This window comes from Hemibagrus wyckioides, linkage group LG25 (genome assembly GCF_019097595.1).
Source record: "Hemibagrus wyckioides isolate EC202008001 linkage group LG25, SWU_Hwy_1.0, whole genome shotgun sequence".
Lineage (NCBI taxonomy): Eukaryota > Metazoa > Chordata > Actinopteri > Siluriformes > Bagridae > Hemibagrus > Hemibagrus wyckioides.
In genome coordinates, this window is record NC_080734.1 from 12,020,186 (window position 1) to 12,041,210 (window position 21,025).

General features: G+C 40.3%; 1 protein-coding gene across 9 annotated transcripts in view; it reads left to right on the forward strand.

The window, feature by feature from the left end:
- The window catches only part of lrfn2b (leucine rich repeat and fibronectin type III domain containing 2b), a 124,802-nt gene extending 105,340 nt beyond the window's left edge, over positions 1 to 19,462 (forward strand). For all 9 annotated transcript variants that reach the window (XM_058379555.1, XM_058379553.1, XM_058379559.1 and 6 more), the window contains 2 exons: positions 3,023 to 4,419; positions 14,894 to 19,462. In XM_058379555.1, the coding sequence (XP_058235538.1) occupies positions 3,044 to 4,419; positions 14,894 to 15,821 (2,304 nt within the window). In that variant the 5' untranslated portion in view covers positions 3,023 to 3,043 and the 3' untranslated portion in view covers positions 15,822 to 19,462. The remainder of the gene's footprint in view (positions 1 to 3,022; positions 4,420 to 14,893) is intronic.
- Positions 19,463 to 21,025: the final 1,563 nt, after the last annotated feature.

A 21,025-nucleotide genomic window follows, 5' to 3' on the forward strand; every position in this document is an offset into this window, starting at 1 on the left:
AACAATGCGTTCTAAAATCGGCTCAAAACATGATCACACGTTTCATATCCTCCGACTGGATGAAATCAATAGTCTGTTACCATCATAGACTACTGGATTTTTTATGAAATCTGTCAACTCAGATATGGGAGCATCAACTTCTCCAGAATGTAAATAGGGAAAGAATTATGGCAAAAATCATGTAGTGTATTCCAGCCTTAAGCATACATACATGGCCAATAACTTAAGCAACTTCCAAATCTGTCATCTGTCATTTTAGAAATAGCTTGCTATCTGCATGCTATTAAGTTAGTAAAACAAATAGGCTATGGCCTAATCTTGCTACAGCACGTGATACAGCTTTCATTAAAAACAGAACTGAATGCTGCAGAAAAGCCGAACTGTTGTACAATATATAATTAAGCATTTTACATTTATGAAAGGCTGGCTCAGAACTGTGCAGTAAGTTTAGCTAACTGACTTTAGTTAGTTAGTTAGTTTGTTAACTTTAGTTAACAGAAGGCTAAAACGTAAAAACATGCTAGCGTATTTACCTGTTGACACATCCAGTAACACTGACCTAACGTTAAGAAAAAGTACTTAAATAAGACTAAATAGTTGATTAGCGTGACAGAAGCTTCACTTCAGTTTAGTTCTTGCTCTTAGATTCAAGATTCAAGAAGCTTTATTGTCATTTCAACCACATATAGCTGACGTAGTACATAATGAAATGAAACAACGTTTCTCCAGGACCTGGTGCTACATAAGCACACAACATAAGGATCAAACACAAGAACAACACAAAGCTAGGACCGAAAGTTCGTCCAAGCCACATAAAGTGTAGACAATGTCTTAGTAGACATGGGTGGTACCCAGCGTGGTGTGCTGTTGTAGTCCATCCGCTATTTGACATATTGTACATTCTGATATGATATTCTGCTCACCATGGTTGTAAGGAGTAATTGTTTGAGTTAATGTAGCTTTCCTGTTATCTCAAACCGGATGTTTTTATGTATTTTTACCATTCTCAGGAGAGATTTGTGTATGAAAATTCCAGGAGTACAGCAGTTTCTATAATACCCAAACAAACACTGACTGAAGCTCTTGCCCTGTATCTCCATTGCAACTGCATGAAAGAGCATAAAATTAATAAACTTAAGAAAAATATTGCATTAAATGGATAAAAAAAACTAAAATTAATCTGAAATCCAAATGAGTGAAAATTAACACACTTGGAGCTTATTTTAAAAACACTGGTGTGTGCAGTGACTGAAAGAGTAATGTTGGATCAGTGATGCGCTCAGGCTAGTGAAGAGATGATGCAGGAAGAAGTGCCACTTCCTGTCATGTTTCAATAGTTACCTAGTTGTGTGGAAAGACTAACCTCTTCGCTTAATGGCTCTGGCTTGTCTTTTGCAATTTTATCCAGGTGAGCAGTTTGCTTACTCAAGTCTGACTTTTTCCTCCTTATCTCTGTCAGAACAGACAGTTCTCTCACCATAGCAATAACACTTTTAGCACTACTGAATGTTCCAGTGTTGTTTTTAGCATAGCTATTGTGAGATGCTTAGCTTTACTGCACATTCTCTGATGGTTCTGGAAGTCTCCGTTATGTTATTGGGGGTAAAAATAAAGGCGAAGACCAAGGTGTGAAAAAATAGCATCGTACTGAGATGCTCACATTAAGTCACATTGCTCTGCTGCACTGCTTTGTTGAACTCCCCCTGTTCCTGTGCGGCTTTTGAACACACACAGTAAGGCACACAGTAAAAAAAAGATGAAACAGCTGATATCAAAGAAGAGCCGCATCGGCAGCCATAGGGATGACCCTGGGAGGTTGTGAACACACACCCAAACACACACACACACTCTCCCACACACACTGATATACACAGTCACATACACACACACGCCGTTCACATGCACAGGCATCCACACATGCACACACATATTTATATTTACCTGCATATATTTATGTCTAGGCTTATAAGTGTTTTGATCTTTTATGATATGGTGTTGAGAAATCTTTTAAATCGATAGCAGCAAATGAAAATATTTTATACAGTCAGAATAAAATCAACGCAAATTATGTCTGAATTATAAGACTGCAAACAAATAAACCTATTTCTGGACAATTTAATCATTTCAAGCCAATTACTTTTGTTGAAGCCATGCAGTTCTATAAAGGTTTAGAGAAAGAAATGCTAAATGACTAGAGACTTTTAATCGTAAAGTTCCTGCTTGTGTTATTTCAAGCTGTAACGTACTTAGATATATTGACTGACTAATGTAGCATTAAGTCCTTCTCAAACTAGAGAAAAGTCATTGATGTACTACAAAGCAAACTTCTAAGAACTTGTTCTAGGCAATGATGGCTTATTCGATATGTTCTTTGCAACTGAGCTATTGATTAGAAGCTTGTGAGTCAAATTCCTTGACTGCCAGACAGTCACTTTTGGGTCATTAAATAAAGCCTTTAACCCTCATCTACTTAGTTCTGTGTCTGGACTGTATCTCAAACATTTTAGTTAAAGGCATTTTCTCAAATGAATAAATGTAAACACAATTTTGGTTTATTGTCTTAGGAATATATTTATGTGCAAGTACACATTAATTTGATTTTTAACTTTATGGAATTATTTCTTTTGTATGTACTCATATTTTTAAAAAATTGCTAGTAAGTTCTTATAGACATCTGGTGATGTGTGGATGTGTGGGAAAATAATGCAGTGATCAGCAGAGCAGAAATGGTCCTTGGTCACTGTGAGGCAGAAATGAGGGAGATGAAGATGCATATAATTTTAATGCATATAAAAAGAAGATGCATATAAAATCTTTCCACTACTAGTCCGCTTGTGTGACTCTGCTTTGGTCACCATGCTTTCTTTGAGCCAAACTATATAAATGAAACTCTGTCACAGAGACCAGGTCCAAAGACAATGCTATTTTTGTTCCTTATTTGTTAGTACCAGATACGATTTGTAATTATGTCTACAGCTTTTTTAATTACTAATCATTTTTCATTTCTCTTTTTCTCCTACAGGCCCCTTTTTATGAATCGACCATGGACCGTGTGCTTTGGCAGCTGCTGGTCCTGGTTATGACTGTGGTAGTTGTTCATGCATGTCCCAAATACTGCATGTGCCAGAACTTGTCTGAGTCTCTTGGGACACTGTGTCCTGCTAAAGGCCTTTTGTTTGTACCAACTGACATTAACCGGCACACAGTAGAGCTCCGTCTAGGTGGAAACTTCATCTTACGCATTACACCACAGGACTTCGCCAATATGAGTGAATTAGTGGATCTGACACTGTCACGCAACAGCATCAGTTCCATCCAGCCATTCTCCTTCGCTGATCTTGAGACATTGCGCTCGCTGCACATGGACAACAACCGGCTAGCTGAACTGGGCCCAGATGATCTACGGGGACTTGTAAACCTTCAGTACCTAATTCTAAACAATAACCAGCTACGCCAAATCTCTGAATATGCCTTCCAGGACTTGGTGCCAGCAATTGAGGATCTTGATTTGTCATACAACAACCTGCAGATGTTGCCCTGGGATTCAGTGCGTCAGATGGTCAACCTGCACCAGCTCACTCTGGACCACAACTTGCTGGAATACATTCCTGAAGGAACCTTTACTGACCTGGAGAGACTTGCACGTCTGGACCTGACCTCCAACCGCCTCCGAAAGCTTCCTCCAGACCCAATTTTTGCTCGGGCGCAAGATTCACTGCAGGAATTGGTGCAAGTCTCTACACCGTTTGCACCACAGCTTTCACTGAGTATCGGTGGCAATCCACTGCACTGCAACTGTGAGATGCTCTGGTTTCGAAGGCTAGACCGTGAAAATGATTTGGAAACTTGTGCTTCCCCTTCAAATTTGAAGGGGCGTTACTTCTGGACTGTAAGGGGGGATGAGTTTATATGTGAGCAGCCCCTTATTACCCAGCACACACACAGGATGTTGGTTCTAGAGGGTCAAACAGCCAGCTTGAGATGTGAGGCCACTGGAGACCCAACTCCTACAATTCATTGGGTGGCCCCTGATGACCGTCTGCTTGGCAACTCTTCTCGAATTGTGGTGTATAGCAATGGCACACTTGTTATTACTATTACCACATCAAAAGACTTTGGCACATTCACGTGTATTGCTGCTAATGTTGCCGGTGAATCCACTGCTTCAGTGGAACTGTCAATCGTTCAGCTGCCTCACATTAACAATGGAACAGGACAACCCAAATCCCGCCTCTCTGATATCACAGGAACCTCAAAGGCAACACCCAAGGGCCAACCAGAAAAAGACAAGCCAGTTTGGGTTTCTGAGGTTACCGCAGACACTGCTCTCATCAGATGGTCCATCAGTAAAGCAGCTCCCAAAGTGAAAATGTACCAGCTACAATACAACTGCTCTGATGACGAAGTGCTCATTTACAGGTACAGTATTAAAAAAGGCACATCATGAGCAGGGTTCAGTACTCAGTGTTCAGTACATTTAATAACAAAATGCTATAGACTAAAAAAGCAGTAGTAAAAAGTAGGATAATAGTCTGTGTTTGCTATGATTAGATTCATTTGGAAAGGAAGCCACTGCCAGTTTTGATATGCTATAAGATAATGGGTTTCATATTCACTCCATCACCTAAATCACCAGCTAAACCAGAAAGTGATGAACTTCCTTGGGGATAAGAATGCTATCTTTGATAGTCTAACCTTGTTGCATTGTTCAGTGATCTATCCATCATCCCCTGCTAGATCCCTTAAATAGTTAATCAGAGTTTTTTCATCTTATTTCTCTGACTACTAATCACTCAGTTTTTCATCTGGCAACCTTGGTTCAACAAGAAATGGCCTGCTTTCCACTGTCTTTGTCTTGAATTGAGTGACAATATAACAAATAAAAATGTCAAATTGTGAGCCGAAAAAATCCCATTTCCAAGCTAGATAACACTAGATAAACTATTAGTCTGTATGAAGGTCTGTTAGAAGGAATCACTATTAGGATAATAGAAGCATTTTACTATGTTGCAAATACATTATAATCCATATATAATATGATAGTATTGTGTACATTTGCACAAATGAACTTTACTTACACCCTTCTGATCGGCACAGTGTAAATATTCCCTTGTGTTCAGTGCCACTCATTATGCATTTTTCTATTAGTGACACTTTTATAGTGTGGATGGAAAACATTTGCTTTCGTTTCCTGTTTCCTCAACTCTGCTTTTATTTCTCTGCAGGTCTCAAATCTCATGAGTAGCATTTGAGTCTTTTGGTCCCCTGGCCCATGATAATGATATAAAGTGTTTTACAGCATGCAAGAATAGTGCTGTAAATCTGAGCAAGAAGAGCAGAAAAACCCAAGCATAGAGAAAATCCAATTACTTAATGCCATTTAAATCATTTATCCATTAGTATCTGGAGAATTGTGTGACAGCTCCCTCCCTTTTGCTCAGTCCAGTGGCCGGGAATCTGCACTTGCCATGTCTCTTAGGGCATTTTATTATATCTATCATCTGTGTTGAAATTGGCATATAATTGTATGTAGTAGGTGTATTTTACTGTGTATAATATCCATGTGGTGTAATTATTTCCAGCTTACACCACTGTTACATGTATATAGAGGTGTAATTTTAAAAATCAGTTTGAAAGTATAAGTGTTCATGGTTAGGTGGATGGATGGATGGATGGATGGCTGGAACAAGTGAAGGTAAATATTTAGAGAATTTTTAAAGCAGCTTGCACAGTAATTTAAAGATAATGTCGAGGTCAATAGAACACAGCATTGCTAAGTAGGGAACAAGGCAGGATACATTAAATACATCTAGCATACTGCCATAGGGCAGATATAAGTGGACTATAGATAGGAAGTGACATGTTAAATAGAAAGCTATAGTAATGTTTTAGCTGGATTGCCATAAGGCATCTATGACACTCTTTGATCCTTCATTGTCCATAACGTCACCCACTATGAGATTTAGTGTCTGTCTCCTCTTGTGATATATATCGCCATGCTGTCTAGGGAACTTAGCTCATTGGCTATTCATTGCTTTGGGTCTGTCTGCTTTATTAAAACCCATGTCTGATTGACAGTAAACAAAGTCAACTCATCATGTCATTTTATTAAACTCAGATATAGCACAATACAGCATGACTGTCATACAACAAGCAAGAATTTCTAGTTATATGCTGTGAAAACACTACTAGCAGTTTATGATCTGGGTAATTACTGTTGGGAGGATCTTAATTTAGGAGGTGTATGGTTCTTCAGCTCACAAAGGAATGAATGACCTTATCTCATTAACTTCATCTACTTTTTTATTTCATAAAAATATCTGTTGCTGCATTGTGATGTTTATCATTCTGATCGATGTTATTTGGTTTGGTTAACCCATTACAGACTTAATCTGACACCAACACAGAAAGAGCGCCTTAAGAGCCTCTTAAGACAGTCTCACTCTGCTTTTCCATAATTCCTTATTTCTTTTTAATGCATCCATCCATTAGTGTTATTGTCAAGTGATGTTCATGCTGCATTTGAGATCAGCTCATCGGCCAGACCAGACAAATGTCAAGTCCCATTTATTTCACACTGCACAATTTCCTTTCTCTCGGTTCCTGTTCCAGGCCCGTTTACTATTTTTGCATGCAGAAAGACAATCAGATCTGCTTGCCATAGAGGAATCAATGTTGCAGGAGTACTCTTGCATGATGTTGGAAAGAACCCAGCCAATGTAATGGCCAGTAAGCAGAAACCGGAAGTGTCTAATGAGAAATGAGGGAGTGAAAATAAGCCAAATATTGTTTAATGATTAGACAAGGAGGAAAGATGCAGGGAAAAAGGAGGGTGGGGAGAACATTTTATTTATTAGTGTGCAAGTTTTATTAGATCAGATCTGCGGCTAAAAGTGCAAATGGGTCAGAGGTGCTGCAGACAAGGTCCATAAAGTTCTTGGGGAAAAGTGGTCCAATATTTGCTGTTATAGGAGCTGTTTCCTGCTAGCTGCTTTTTGTGCTCTTTGTTATTAATGTTATGGCCACATGCAGTCTCTGAGAACACAAAACCTCGATCTTCCAAAATTGCGTTTCATTGCCTGGAGCCCTGCTAAATCTTTCATTTCTTCCCATCTTAAACTATCACTTATTTTCCATACTAGTATGATAAACAGAACCAAACATGTCCCATCAGGGTTCCAATTTGTCTGAGGGTTTGAATTAAACTGAATTAACTGCTGGACAAATCAATGTGTAATCGGTACAGGGGAGCCCGGGAAATAGCCAAAGATATTCAGGAAATTCTGAGTGTAGCCTCCTAGTATACTAGATTTAATCACTAGAAGCCGGGAAATTTCACAGCATTTTCACATCCTTTATAGATCTTACTATGATGTGGAAGTAGAGATGTAGTCTCTAATGTGTGCACATATAAGCAAATACCAGAGGTGTACTGAGCAGAAACACAGTCTAGTAATGGATTCCATAACAAATATCTGATATTGAATAGTCTCAGTGAGAAATCATGTAAGAACTTCTTCCCCCCTCAATGTGAAATTAGAATGCATAAAAATTAAGTGAAAAACAATCAGAAACTTTTACATGGAAAAATATGACCATTGGAAAAATTACAATAACCTGGTTACATACACTACCAGTCAAAAGTTTGGACACACCATTTAATTCAATGTTTTTTGTTTAGGGATTTATTTTCTACATTCTAGAACAATACTGGAGATTTCAAAGCTATGAAATAACACACATGGACTTAAGTAATCCATATGTAATGACAACAAAAAACAGTCAGTTGTTATTTTAAGACACGAAGGTCAGGTGTTCTGGAATAGTTCTTGCAAAAACAGTATTGTCAAAGGACATTATTGTGTGTTTCAGCCTTCAGCATTGTTTTGCAATGTAGAAAGAAATAAACATCAGGAAAGACCATGGAATTAGAAGGTGTGTCCAAACTTTTGACTGGTAGTGTACATGTGAACACTGTTTTCTAATTGGGGTGTGACTGTGTTCAGAATTAACTAATCACATTCACTCTTATGTTCAAAACTAATTATCATACAACTGTCATCAATGAAAATATTCTAATTAACTCCATATAATGATCAGCTGATCATGTTTAAAAGGAATATTTGACAAGCGCTGCATATGACAACAATCTCTCATATTCCTCCCATTGTGTGGAAGAAACCCTGGAGGCAGAAGTAGTAGACTCCATTTGCAGATTTATTAACAATGGCAGGCAAAAGCAGTGTCAAAACCAGGCAGAAGTCAGAAAAACAGAAAACTAGATGAAGGCAAACAAATCCAAAAAACACTAGACAAAAGGGTGATAGAGAGCGGGGTAAGGTCAAAAAACACAGTAAATCCAACACAGAGATATGCACAAGGCTAAGGCTTGGTAAATTCAACTAGGAACAATACTTCACGTTGAACACAATGTGCGCTCTGCTTATATATCCGGTCGGCAACCCGGAAGTGCAATTAAATCTCGGGAGAGGGCTCCCTCCGATGTTCTGAACGTGACTGAGCCATGACAGAGCCCCCCTCTAAGAACACCTCCCAGTGTTCTACAACGAGGGTGACCCCGGGAACGTGGAGCAGGCTTATTCGGGTGTGCACGGTGAAAATCCCTCCGTCAGGGAAGGATCCAAGATGTCGGCCGCTGCGACCCATGAACGTTCCTCAGGGCCGTAACCCTCCTAGTCCATTAAATACTGGAGCTGATTCCTGGAATGTCGGGAATTGAGAATCGAACAAACTTGATACGCCAGGGCCCAGTCTATTTCCAGAAGAGGAGGATCATCAGTGGCACCATTGTCAGGATGAGGCTCATGAGCTGGCTTAAGGAGGGACACGTGGAAGGTGGGGCAGATATGATATGTTGCAGGAAGCTGGAGACAATAGGTGACAGGGTTCACTTGTCGTAGAATTTTAAATGGGCCTATAAACTTGGGGCTGAGCTTGCGACAGGGAAGTCTAAGTCTCCAAGTTATGGGTTGAAGTCTCTACCACCGTATCGCTCTCTGCAGACGCACATGCGCACGTTCCCATACCTCCTGACTATGTCGGAACCACTCGTTGACTGCTGGAACATCAGATGGTTCTCCCAACCACGGAAATAAAGGGGGTTGATACCCCAAAACACACTGGAATGGCATTAGTCCAGTAGATAAATGGGTGAGGGAGGTTTGTGCGTATTCAGCCCAGGGTATGAACTCACTCCAGCGATGTTGATTTCTGCTACAATATGACCTGAGGAATCGTCCTGATTGAGGTGTTCTGCCTGGCCATTAGATTGAGGATGATATCCAGAACTCAAACTTAGGTTAATTCCCAACTACATACAAAAGGCTCTCCACACTTGAGAGGTAAACTGGGGGCCACGATCAGACACTATGTCCTCTGGTAGTCCGAAATTTCAAAACGTGTTGAAAGATGGCGTTAGCGGTTTCCATAGCAGTGGGTTACCCCTTCATGGGACTCAACTTACAGGCCTTTGACAAATGGCCAGTGATGACCATGACGGTGGTAAATCCGTTTGAGCTAGGCAGATCTGTCAGGAAATCAGTAGAGAGATGTGACCAGGGTCTTTGGGGCACAGGTAAGGGTTCTAGTAGCTCATCTGGAAGATGACGATTGAGAGACTGAGACTGAGTGCATGTAGAACAAGACTTGACAAATCTTTCAACGTCCTGTCTTAGTGAGGGCCACCAAAACTTGTTGAAGTAGCTGACCGGTTCTGTGGATACCTGGGTGACCTGAACTGAGAGAGTCGTGAACTCATTGTCTGACACGTGGGTGCAGTGTGTGGTGGGCACGTAAAGCAGATTAGGCGGGCAGTTCGTGGGTGATGGTTCCTCAATATGAGCCCGCTGGATCTCCTCTACCAGGTTCCACTGGACAGGAGCTAACATGGCAGTGGGTGGAATGATGGATTCAGGGTGAGAGGGAGGATTCACGGTTTCAAATTTTCTAGATAAAGCGTCCGCTTTGCCATTCTTAGAACCAGGGCAACGGAAAACTGGAACCTGGTAAAGAACAAAGCCCACTGGGCCTGGCGAGGGTTCAGATGTTTAGCACTACGTAGATATTCCAGATTGTGATGGTCAGTAAGCACGAGGAATGGGTGGCGTGCCCCTCAAGCCAGTGCCGCCATTCCTCTAAGGCGGCTTTGATAGATAACAGTCCTTTGTTGCCTACATCATAGTTAGCTTCAGCCGTAGTTATCTTCCTGGAGTAGAAGGCACATGGATGAAATTTACCTGGGTCCTCATGTCGCTGAGACAGTACGGCACCTATACCACTGCTGGAAGCATCCACCTCCACCACAAAGGGAAGTTCCGGATCTGGGTGCCAAAGGATAGGGGCAGTAGTGAAACTCTCTTCCAGTTTCGTAAAGGCATTCCTGGCTAGATCAGTCCATATCAACCTCTTGGGTTTGCCCCTTAGTAATGATGTCAACAGGCTAGCAATGGAGCTATAGTTGCGCATAATCCTGCGATAAAAGTTGGCGAACCCCAGAAATCGTTACAGTTCCTTAATAGTGCTTGGCTCCGGCCACTTGGTGATGGCGTGAACCTTAGTCTGGTCCATTTCTACTCCCTTTGATGAGATCCCATACGCCAAGAACGTAATCGTAGGACAATGAAATTCACACTTCTCCAGTTTTACATACAGGTGATTGTGCAGCAAGCAGGTAAGTACAGTCCTGACATGACACACATGCTCATCATAAGAGGTGGAGTAGATCAAAATCAAGAAAGGCAGTCTTCTACTCGTCACCCTATGTGAACCAGATTATAAGCGCTACGTAAGTCGAACTTAGTGAAAATCTTGGCCCCTCGCAGTTGTTTGAGAGCTGCAGGTACGAGGGGTAAAGGGTAGGGGTAGCGAGTTGTAATAGCATTTAAACCCCTGTAGTCTATGCATGGGCAGAGGCCACCATCATTTTTCCCCACAAAGAAGAAACCTGCAACCACAGGGGAGACTGAAGGTCGAATATATCCAGTAGTTAGTGCTTCATCAATGTATTCATCCATAGCCTTCATCTCTGGTAGTGATAGCAGGTAAAGCCGACTCTTGGGAGGAATGGTTTCCTGCAGCAGATTTATAGCGCAGTCCCATGGGCGATGTGGCGGAAGACTGGCCGCCCTTTCTTTAATAAAAACTTCTTTTAGGTCACCATATTCACTCTGAAACGTGGCAGGAACTGGAGTTTCAGGATTTTCAAAGGACGTGGTAAAACATGGACGAGAAATGAAGCTATAAAAGCAAGAGTTCTGGCACTGATGGGACCAGCTTATTAATTCACCATTTTTCCAGGATATATGAGGGTCGTGCAGTTGTAACCAGGGAAAACCCAGTATAATGGGATTAGCGGGGGAGGAGGTGACGTAGAATGCCAGCTTTTCGCAATGAAATAATCCCACTTGTAACTCCAGGAGCTTGGTTTAGTGTGCGAGGTAACCTCCTCCAATGGGTGGACTGTTAATGGCAGTGATGCGGAGAGGGGGAAGGCGTAGCTCCTCTACTAGCTTGCTATCAATAAGGTTGACTGCCACTCCGGAATCTATTAGTGCTGGGACAGAGAAACTCTCATGAGCAAAGTGTAGTGTGACAGGCAGAGAAAAACTAAAAAGGAGTGAACTCTCACCCACCTGAGACGTGGAAGGCCTCTCAGGGCCCCTATGGATCTGGTGCCCAGACTGACCACAGTAGAAACATAGCCGCATTTGGATGCGACGCTGGCACTCTTTTTCTGATGCACGAAACCGCCCGAGTTGCATAGGTTTGGTGCGGCGGAGAGCCAAGGAGTGTTTGAAGGTGTTAGTGTGATGCTGCCAGCGGAGGTTGTTCAGTCGTATGGCCGTTGAAATGTACAGGGAAAGAGTGCTGTTAGTATCCTGGCAGGCCATCTCAGCCTGGAGAGCAGGGTTGAGGCCCTCCCGAAAAACAGCCCCTAAGGCATTGTCATTCCAGCAAGACTAAGCGGCAAGGGTGCGAAATTTTATGGCATAATGCGTGGCTGTTTCTGATCCCTGAAGTAGCTCCAGGAGTTGAACTGAGACCTCCTTTCCCCCCGCGGGGTATTCAGTCCTGCGAAATAAGCAAATGAGGTTTTAACTTGAGGATCTGAGTTCCAAACAGCTGAAGCCCAGTCTAAGGCTCTCCCAGTGAGGAGGGATAACATGATTTTGTGGTATCATAGCAGTAAACATCAGGCTGATGTGCGAAGAAATTATCACACTGGCGAATAAAGCCACAGCAACAATCACCAGAATCATCAAATTTTTCAGGAAGTGCCATGGTAAGCGACTCACCGTGAGGCGTAGAAACAGCAGGAGGAGGGGTAGGTGTAGCCTGAGCAGCTAGCTGTTGAAGCTGTTGGTTTTCAGTTTGTACCCTCTCCACTTAATCCTGAAATGCACAAATTATGGCTTCTTGTTGTACGATTATGGCTTGTAAATCCGCTGGAGTCATCTCGGGCGAAGTATTCTGTGTGGAAGAAACGCCAGAGGCGGAAGTAGTAGACTTCATTTGCAGATTTATTAACAACAGGAAAACTAGATCCGAAAAACGCTAGACAAAAGAACGAAACGGTAAAGAGCAGGCTAAGGTAAAAAAACACAGTAAATCCAACACAGAGATATGCACGAGGCTAAGGCTTGGTAAAGTCAACTTGGAACAATATTTTGTGTTGAACACGAATGTGCGCTCTCCTTATGTATCCGCAGAGGGCTCCCTCCAGTGTTCTGAACTTGACTGAGCTGTCACACCCATGTGATGGGGTAGATGGAAGCCCTTGCTCACAAAAATAATTCAGGATTAACTAAATCACCTCAAACCAAAATAACAGCATGCCTACAGTGAAGCATGATGGAGGCAGCATCATGCTTTAGGGCTGTTTTTCCTCAGCCAGAACTGGGGCATTTACCAAGGTGGAGGGAATCATGAACAACAACAAATACCAGTTGATTTTAGTGCAAAAATTTTAGTTGTCTGTTAGTAAGATGACAATGGCCCAAAATATACATCCAATTCAAAAGAATGACTTAATTACAAGATTATTGTTTCTGAATGAGCTAAAGTGAAGAAAGTTACCTGAAGTAAGCTGTGTACAGGAGATGCCCATACAATCTGATGGATCTAGAAAGTTTTTGCAAGAAAGAGTTGGAAAATATTGCCATGTCAAGGTGTGCCATGCTCATGTACTTTTACTCAGAAAGACTGAGTGGTGTAATAAAATCAAAGTATTAGTTTAGGAGTGTGTACATTTATGCAACCAGATTATTGTAACTTTTAATTTTGTTTCTATTTTCCCTAAAATGTTTTGGTATTTGTTTTTTTCACAATCTCACTTTTTCAATCTCACAAGTTCTGACATGATTTATTTTGATTTGATTTTTATAATCCTAATATTTCAGTCATGTAGTGTTGTTTTGAGATGATAAAACACCTAGGCCTGTCATTTGATTTTAAGGTTATCTGAGCTATTTAAGCCATGTTAGTCTCCCTTCATATTCCCTCACTCAAAAAATGAACAAGCAGAGTGGAATAAAAAGAGGACAGAGGAGCAGCGGTGTTTTTTTTTTCCTTGCAAGCACTTACAAACCTGACAAGAACTTTGCCTGCATTATTTAAATTTGTTGGATTAGTTAGTGATATGCTGTTTTGTCAGTTCAAAAATTAGCTGTACTGTATCAACCTTGCCAGTGCTTTTGTAAGCTGCATCTGATTAAAAGTAACCCAGTGGTCCAGCTTTCAGCATTGCTACCTCACAATGGCAAAATCCCAGGTTTTATCCTGAGCTCAGTTTATTGTTTCTGTGGAGTTTCTGTCCATCTTGAATATTCTCCATAGGTCTGGGTGTTTTCTAAAAACATGCCAGTAGGAGCATTGGCTAAGAAAAATTGCCCTCATTGTGAATGGGTGTATGATTATGTGCGTGTCTGGTGCCCTGCGATAGACCAGTGTTACTACCAGGGTGTATTCCAACAGGGTTATCACGATGGTCTCCACTGCGACCCTGGTCAGGGTCGCAGTGGAGACCATAAGTAAAAGTGAGAAAGTGAAAGTAAAAGTGAGAAAGTGAGTGATTGTACTAAAGTACAATGCCTCAGCTGATATTGCTAGTTAGGAGTAGCTAGCAAACTATGCAATGCCTGACAAAATATTGTAGTTAACACATAAATAAGAGTCATTATACCAGCAAAATAAACATCTTTCAGGTAAAGCAAAGTGAGCTCACCATTAGTATTAAAGTTGAATCATGTCGAGTTACGTAGACTCCATGCTCCAAAAGAGCTATATATTTATTTATTTATTTATTTTTTTTTATTTTAGTTTTTTATTTATTTATCCTGGATCATTGCATTATCAAACAGGCTGTCTGCTCACTGTGTTGGGGCAGATGGCATAAAGAGATAACACCAGCTATCTAAAAAATCATTTCCATTTGTTTGAAAAAAAAATCTTGTTTCATGTAAAGTAGAAATGATCACAGTCCAACATTCAGCCTCTTCAATCCTGTTTTTCAGATGCATCCTGCATACTCACCACAGATCACGTTAACATTAAAGTACTGGTGCAGCAAAAAAAACATTTTAAAAAACATTAAACATTTTGTCAAATATTCCAGTACTCTGAGTTTTTTTCCCAGACAAAGAGCAAAATGACAAAAAAACATTTACAGAGCAGGTTAAGGCACCCTTATAAAGGCATTGTTTTAATGCTATTGTATATTCATTTAAAATCCCATTTACGTGTTAATGGAAAGATAAAGTCCTCTTTGCATAGTTAATGCAGCAGTGCTGTGCATCCTGGCATGCTAATATGACATTCTTTTTGAGAGCATGTGTTATTGCACTGGGTTTAAAAAACATGTTTCTTTCTTTTAAAGGATGATCCCTGCTTCAAGCAAGGCATTTCTAGTAAACAACTTGGTCTCTGGAACCCGCTACGATTTGTGCATCTTGGCAGCCTGGGATGACTCAGCTACTACGTTGACAGCCACTAGCATTGTGGGTTGTGTCGAGTTCTTCACCAGAGATGAGTATCCACAATGTCATTCTCTGCATGGGCAGCTGCTGGGTGGCACCATGATCCTGGTGGTGGGAGGTGTGATTGTGGCTACTTTGCTTGTCTTCATTGTCATCCTAATGGTGCGCTACAAGGCTGGGGAAGGTGGGACAATGACTGCAGTTGGGGCTGAGCTCCCTGTCAGCAAGTTAAGTGACATGGGTGATACCTATTCACAGCCCAATGATGGTTGTCTGGGGCAGAATGGAGTCTTTTTGCCCCCTTCAATTTCCAAAGCCAAACTCAAAGCCAAACCTAAGGTGAGTCTAAGGGATGAGGTGGTGGAGTTTAAATGTGGCTCTCTCCAGAGTAGTATGAGCTCTCTTTCCTCATCTTCATCCTCCTCATCTGCTGGTTCTGAGAATGCCTTGCACTCATGCAGCCCTAACAGTGCTTTGGCCAACATCTTGAGGTCGGCGTCTCTCAAACCTCGTGGAAATCTGGACCATCTGTTGGGGGCCATTAACTCTCTGGAGATTAAGGGCCAGGCACCATTAGGAAACACCAAATCTGGTCGTGCAGGACCATCAGCAGACCCCCCAACTGACAAGGAGCCTCTGCTGGGCCGGACACTAGACTCCAAGTTCAGGCGGAGTCACTCGTTTGATGCTGGTGAGTTTGCAACATCGTTAAGTGGTGTCTGGACCAAACGTAGCCTCTCCATCAATGGTATGTTGCTGAAGGATGACATGGCTAGCAGCAGAGGTACTCTGGAGGGCTCTGAGTGGGTGATGGAGAGCACTGTGTAGATTGTGTACAATAACTTCAAACTGACATCCTTCCCTTGTGTCAAAGTAAAATCAAGGGAATAAAACATCTGATTTCCCCTGCATGGAATTACATATCTGTTCATCGAATATTAAAACATATATCCACTATACAACGTGCTGTACTGGACAGGCAGTTATAAGCTTTATGTTCTGGTGAATAAGTGCATTTGTGTGGATGTGTGGTTGTGTATTCGTGTGTGTGTGTGTGTGTGTGTGTGAGAGAGAGAGAGAGAGAGAGAGACATCATAGAGTATGTGTTGAGCAGCTACTCGGCTCTCTTGAATGAGAAAGTTCAGGTCGTATACCCTTGGAATTCTGCCATTTATCAGGGTCATTATAGTGTGGCCAGATACATGACTGTTAAATGACAGTGAATAAAAAACTGCCAACACTTTCTCTTCTGAAGAGTACTGCAAATTCTGTCTGTACAGAAATATATCTGTATTACAAATAATATTTATAAGTTGAATGAACTTAAAGTTTTATATTTTTATCTCAACAGTGTCATATCACTCTTTCTGAAAAGGAAAAGTAAAAAAAAGTCCACAGAACTTTCATACTTTTTTTTTTGTTTCACTCCCGTTTCTCTTCTTTTTTATCCCACTCATGTCCTAAAGGAATCATGTGCAGAGAGCAGAAACTAAAAGTTTCTATTGAAACATTCACAAATCTTTAATTCAAAGTTTTGCTTAATATTAAAGTGTAAAGTCCCATTACATTTTCTGTCACATAGCAAGTATAACATGTCTCTGTTCCCCCATGTAGAAAGGAGCTGGAAAATACCTGATATTTTTTACCATAAGAAATATTGCCTATGTAAATTAATGAAGTGTTAAGAACCTCTAAGAAAGTCACATCAAGAAACATATCAAGACCTGGCACAGTGCATACATTTTCTGTGATGTTGTGTAAAATAGAATTTTCTCTTATTTAAACAATACATTCACACAGCTACAAATGATGCCATATCCACCTGAGAAGTCTACATATGTTTGACAAATCTCTAATCAAGAAATCCATACACCGACTTTGCTTTTGAATTAATACTGTAGATATTGTAATATTGAATGTCTTAGAGTTACCTTCAGAAGCCAGAGATAACTTCAATGCCAATCATCTCAATCTAATCATATGTGTCAGATGGATGTGTGAAAATGTCACAGTCTAAATCAGCTGGAAGTGGCAGACACTGGATTGGAGTCAAGCAGGAATGGACTGTGCATTGCTTCCAAGAAATGAGCATGCCATGCCAAACTTATTATGTTGTCATTGACATGGTTCTCAGTCCCAGGACTGAGGACTGGATACACTGCATATTGTATTGTATTTTCCTGTCCTAAAATGTCATTCCTTTCACAAAGGACCTGAAAGTTCCTCTTACCTGAATGTGAACACAGTGTTCCCCTTAACCCAAACCTACACATGTCTGTTGACCAAAGTAAGATTTTTTAGGTTTGATGATAAGAAAACTAATTAGAAATGGATGTCAAGGATGCTAATGTAGTTCCAGTCTTCATTATGCACATAAGGATTTTCTGAGCTATTTTGCTATATTCCTTTACATCATGCACAAACCATATTATCCAGAAACAACATGGAAAATATTCAAGCTAGTCCTATACACTGCTGAAAAAAATTAAGGGAATAATTCATCATCATCATAGTATAACACGAAGTCAGTGAAACTTCAGGGATATCACTCTGCTAAGTTAGGAAGCATAACAGTGATTGTGAATCAAGTTCACCTGCTGTGGTGCAAGTGAATGTGACAACTGGTGCACTGGAGAGGCATCAGCAAGACAACTCTCAAAAAGGTAATGGTTTTGCAGGTGGTGGCCACAGACAGTTGCTCTCTCTTTATCCATCCTGACTAATTTGTCTCTAGTTATGTGTTTTGTTTGTGTCATCGCAAGGAGGATTGGTGTGTCTCCCAGCACATTTTCAAGTGAATGGAGGAGATACTGGGAGATTGGCCATTACACTAGGAGAGTTGGACAGGGTCATAGTCATAGAAGGGTAACAACCCAGCAGCAGGACCAGTATCAACTCCTTTTTGTGAGGAGGAACAGGAGGAGCACTGCCAGAGCCTTACAAAATGACCTCCAGTAGGCTACTGTTGTGCATGTTTCTGACAAAACCGGATGTCATGGGGGCCCACCATCCTCTAGTGGGATGTGTGATCACAGCCCAGCATCATGCAGCTTGATTGGCATTTGCCAGAGAACACCAGAATTGGCAAGTCTGTCACTGGCGCCATGTTCTCTTCACAGATGAGAGCAGGTTTACAGATTTGAAAGAGTCTGGAGATGCTGTGGGGAAATTTATGTTACCTGCAACATCATCCAGTATGACCAGTTTGGCAGTGTGTCAGTGATGGTCTGGAGAGGAATATCCCTGGCAGGTTGCACAGACCTCCACATGCTAGCCAACGGTACCCTTACTGATGTTTAGTACCAGCATAAAAAGCTGAGTGCCATTGTCAGACCTTATGCTGGTGTAGTGGGCCCTGGGTTCCTCCTGATGCATGACAATGGCTTCATGTGGAGTTTGGAGGCAGTTCCTGGATGCAGAAGGCATTGATCCCTCACATTCCTCAGACCCAAATCCAATTAAGAACACCTGGGATGTTATGTACTGGAGCAGCTGAAGCCACCATGCACATTGCTTATATTGTCATGATGAAATTCATTCAAGGTGTATCAGTCTGTAATTTCAGTTTTTTACTTTGAATCCAGCCCTGATGATTCTGGTTGATGATTATGGTTTCCATTTGACCACTGTCACACATTTTGTTCTTAATGAAATACACAATATTTCATTTTATTAGTTCATATTTAGTTCATCAAGATCCAATGTGTGACTTCTTGGAGGTGTTCCCTTATTTTTTTGAGCAGTGTAATTATAAGACTGAGAAGCATTCATTGTTCTTTCTAGTTTGGGTTTGAAAAGGTTAAAAATTAGATTATGGAGCTTAACAATGTTTGTTGGATCAAATACTATATGTGACATTTTGAGTGTGTATTTATGGGACAGACTGTGGGTATGATACTTATATTATTTGTCAGCTACAGTGGCATTGTAGATCCACTGCAAAAACCTGTGATACAACTGTCCAATGTCTAGCATATATTGATTGACTACATTCAAAATAATGGAATTGTTGTGCTTTTTTTTAATCATTTCTTACATTTATTATTATTAATTGATGAGTAGAATTCATGTTTACCAGGATGGTAGTTAAGTCTGAAAGCACACACCAGTCACCTACTTAATTACTAATAAAACCTGCAGAGTCTGAAATGATAAGGACTTGTGTAACAGTTTGCATGGAAATTGTTATTAATATCATGAATAACACTATTAAAGTCATACCACCTGATCTCATCCCAAATAAGTTGAATGTAACAAGCAAGTAAGGTAATGAGAACCTAAAGACTAATTTTGTTGCATACAAGAATGAGAGTAAGATTATCTACTCATACTGCACTTTAACCATTTGTAACAATTCATACAATTTGCTTTATAAAATCACTTTAGCATTTCAGCTCTTTCAAACAAATCCATTAGCATAAACATTAACATCCACAGTAGGCTACAATCCAAAAATAAATAATAAAATAGAGCAGATCATTTATTTTTAACTGATTGATTGAATTGATAGAGAAACTGATGTATTAAGATTGGCTTAGATAAGCTTAGAGTGATGTTTGGGATAGTAAATGTAGCACTAGTTCTTTCACAACTTCATTCATATGACATACACATATAAAATTGCTGTCCACAACTAGTGCTTTACTTTATTCTCAAAGAGGTGTACCTAATAAATTGTGAATGTTATAGGCATGGATCACACTCACTCAGTAGTATTTCTACTAGGAATGTAATAGAATAATAAAATGTTATTAAGTTAAACGCTCACAAACAGATATGAATAGGAGGTGCGCCACCTGGGTTTTTGTTTTTGTTTGATTAGGAACATTATGATATAATTTGAGGTGTGCTTCCTGACTGGGATCGTAGGGATGCTAGTTGGGAACTACGTTCAATTAACTTTTGTTGGATAGTGGTGACTGAGTTTGTTTATGCCTTGGGGAATAGAACCAGTTAAATTCAGTATTAAAAAATGCTACTAAGAACTGCATTAAAAAAAACAGCCCTTCACACATCCATAGAGCCAGAATTCACAGAGACCCGTGCTGAAAGTGGTGTACACCCTGCTGCCTAGTGTTTCAGGGGCTCCAGTGGTAGGGTTCATATTTAAACCATAGTTTCGGCCCTGACACCATGGGTTTCAGTACAAGTACAGATCCTGATATTTGTCACCCTAAACACATACTGAAACAGATGCTTTTACACCCTTAACACATACTGAAACAGATGCTTTTACACCCTTAACACATACTGAAACAGCTTTTACACCCTTAATTCAACAAATTCTGTGCAAAATTGGGATGCAGTGGTGTGTTATTTTCTTGTTGAACTTATATGTAGACTTCTCTCATCTTTTAAAGAATTATCAGTGTTTATTAATCACTAATTACAATTACAATTATGCATTCATTCAAACATAATTCAGACTGGCTGCTTGACACTATTAAAATTGTGATGTTTTTTGAACACATAGGTGAGAGTGTGTTAAAGGGAAATTGTACAGTAGCATTTTACTCTCATGAGACATAATATTAAAAAAAGGGGGGGGGGTATTTTCACTGTGTTGTGTTGCTGTATCTATACAAGTCTTGCTAACCGTGAGACTGTGTTTTCTTGATCAGTCAGATCACATTTTGTTTTGCTACAAAAAGGTTAAATACCAGTTTATGTAGTAATATTTTATTTGCCCCGAGCTTTTTTCTCCCTTCTGTCATCACATTGACTAATGTTTTGGAACTAAATTGTACAGCTGAATTCTCTATAAATAAAAAGTATATGATTATAAAATATTTTGGAGATCATTTCTATGCTTCTTTAAAGCATTTGTTTGTGTATTTGTTTAGATTTTTTGGCAGTGAATAGCAGAGAATAATATTAAATCTACATTTTTATGAGATTTGATGGTCTTGTATCTCAGTAGCTATAAATTCTAATTATTAAATATTTGTGTTAAGAGACTCAGTTTGAATGTCAGATCAGATTTTTTTGTTTGTTTGTTTGTTTATTTGGGGGGGGGGCAGTATTTGGTGAGT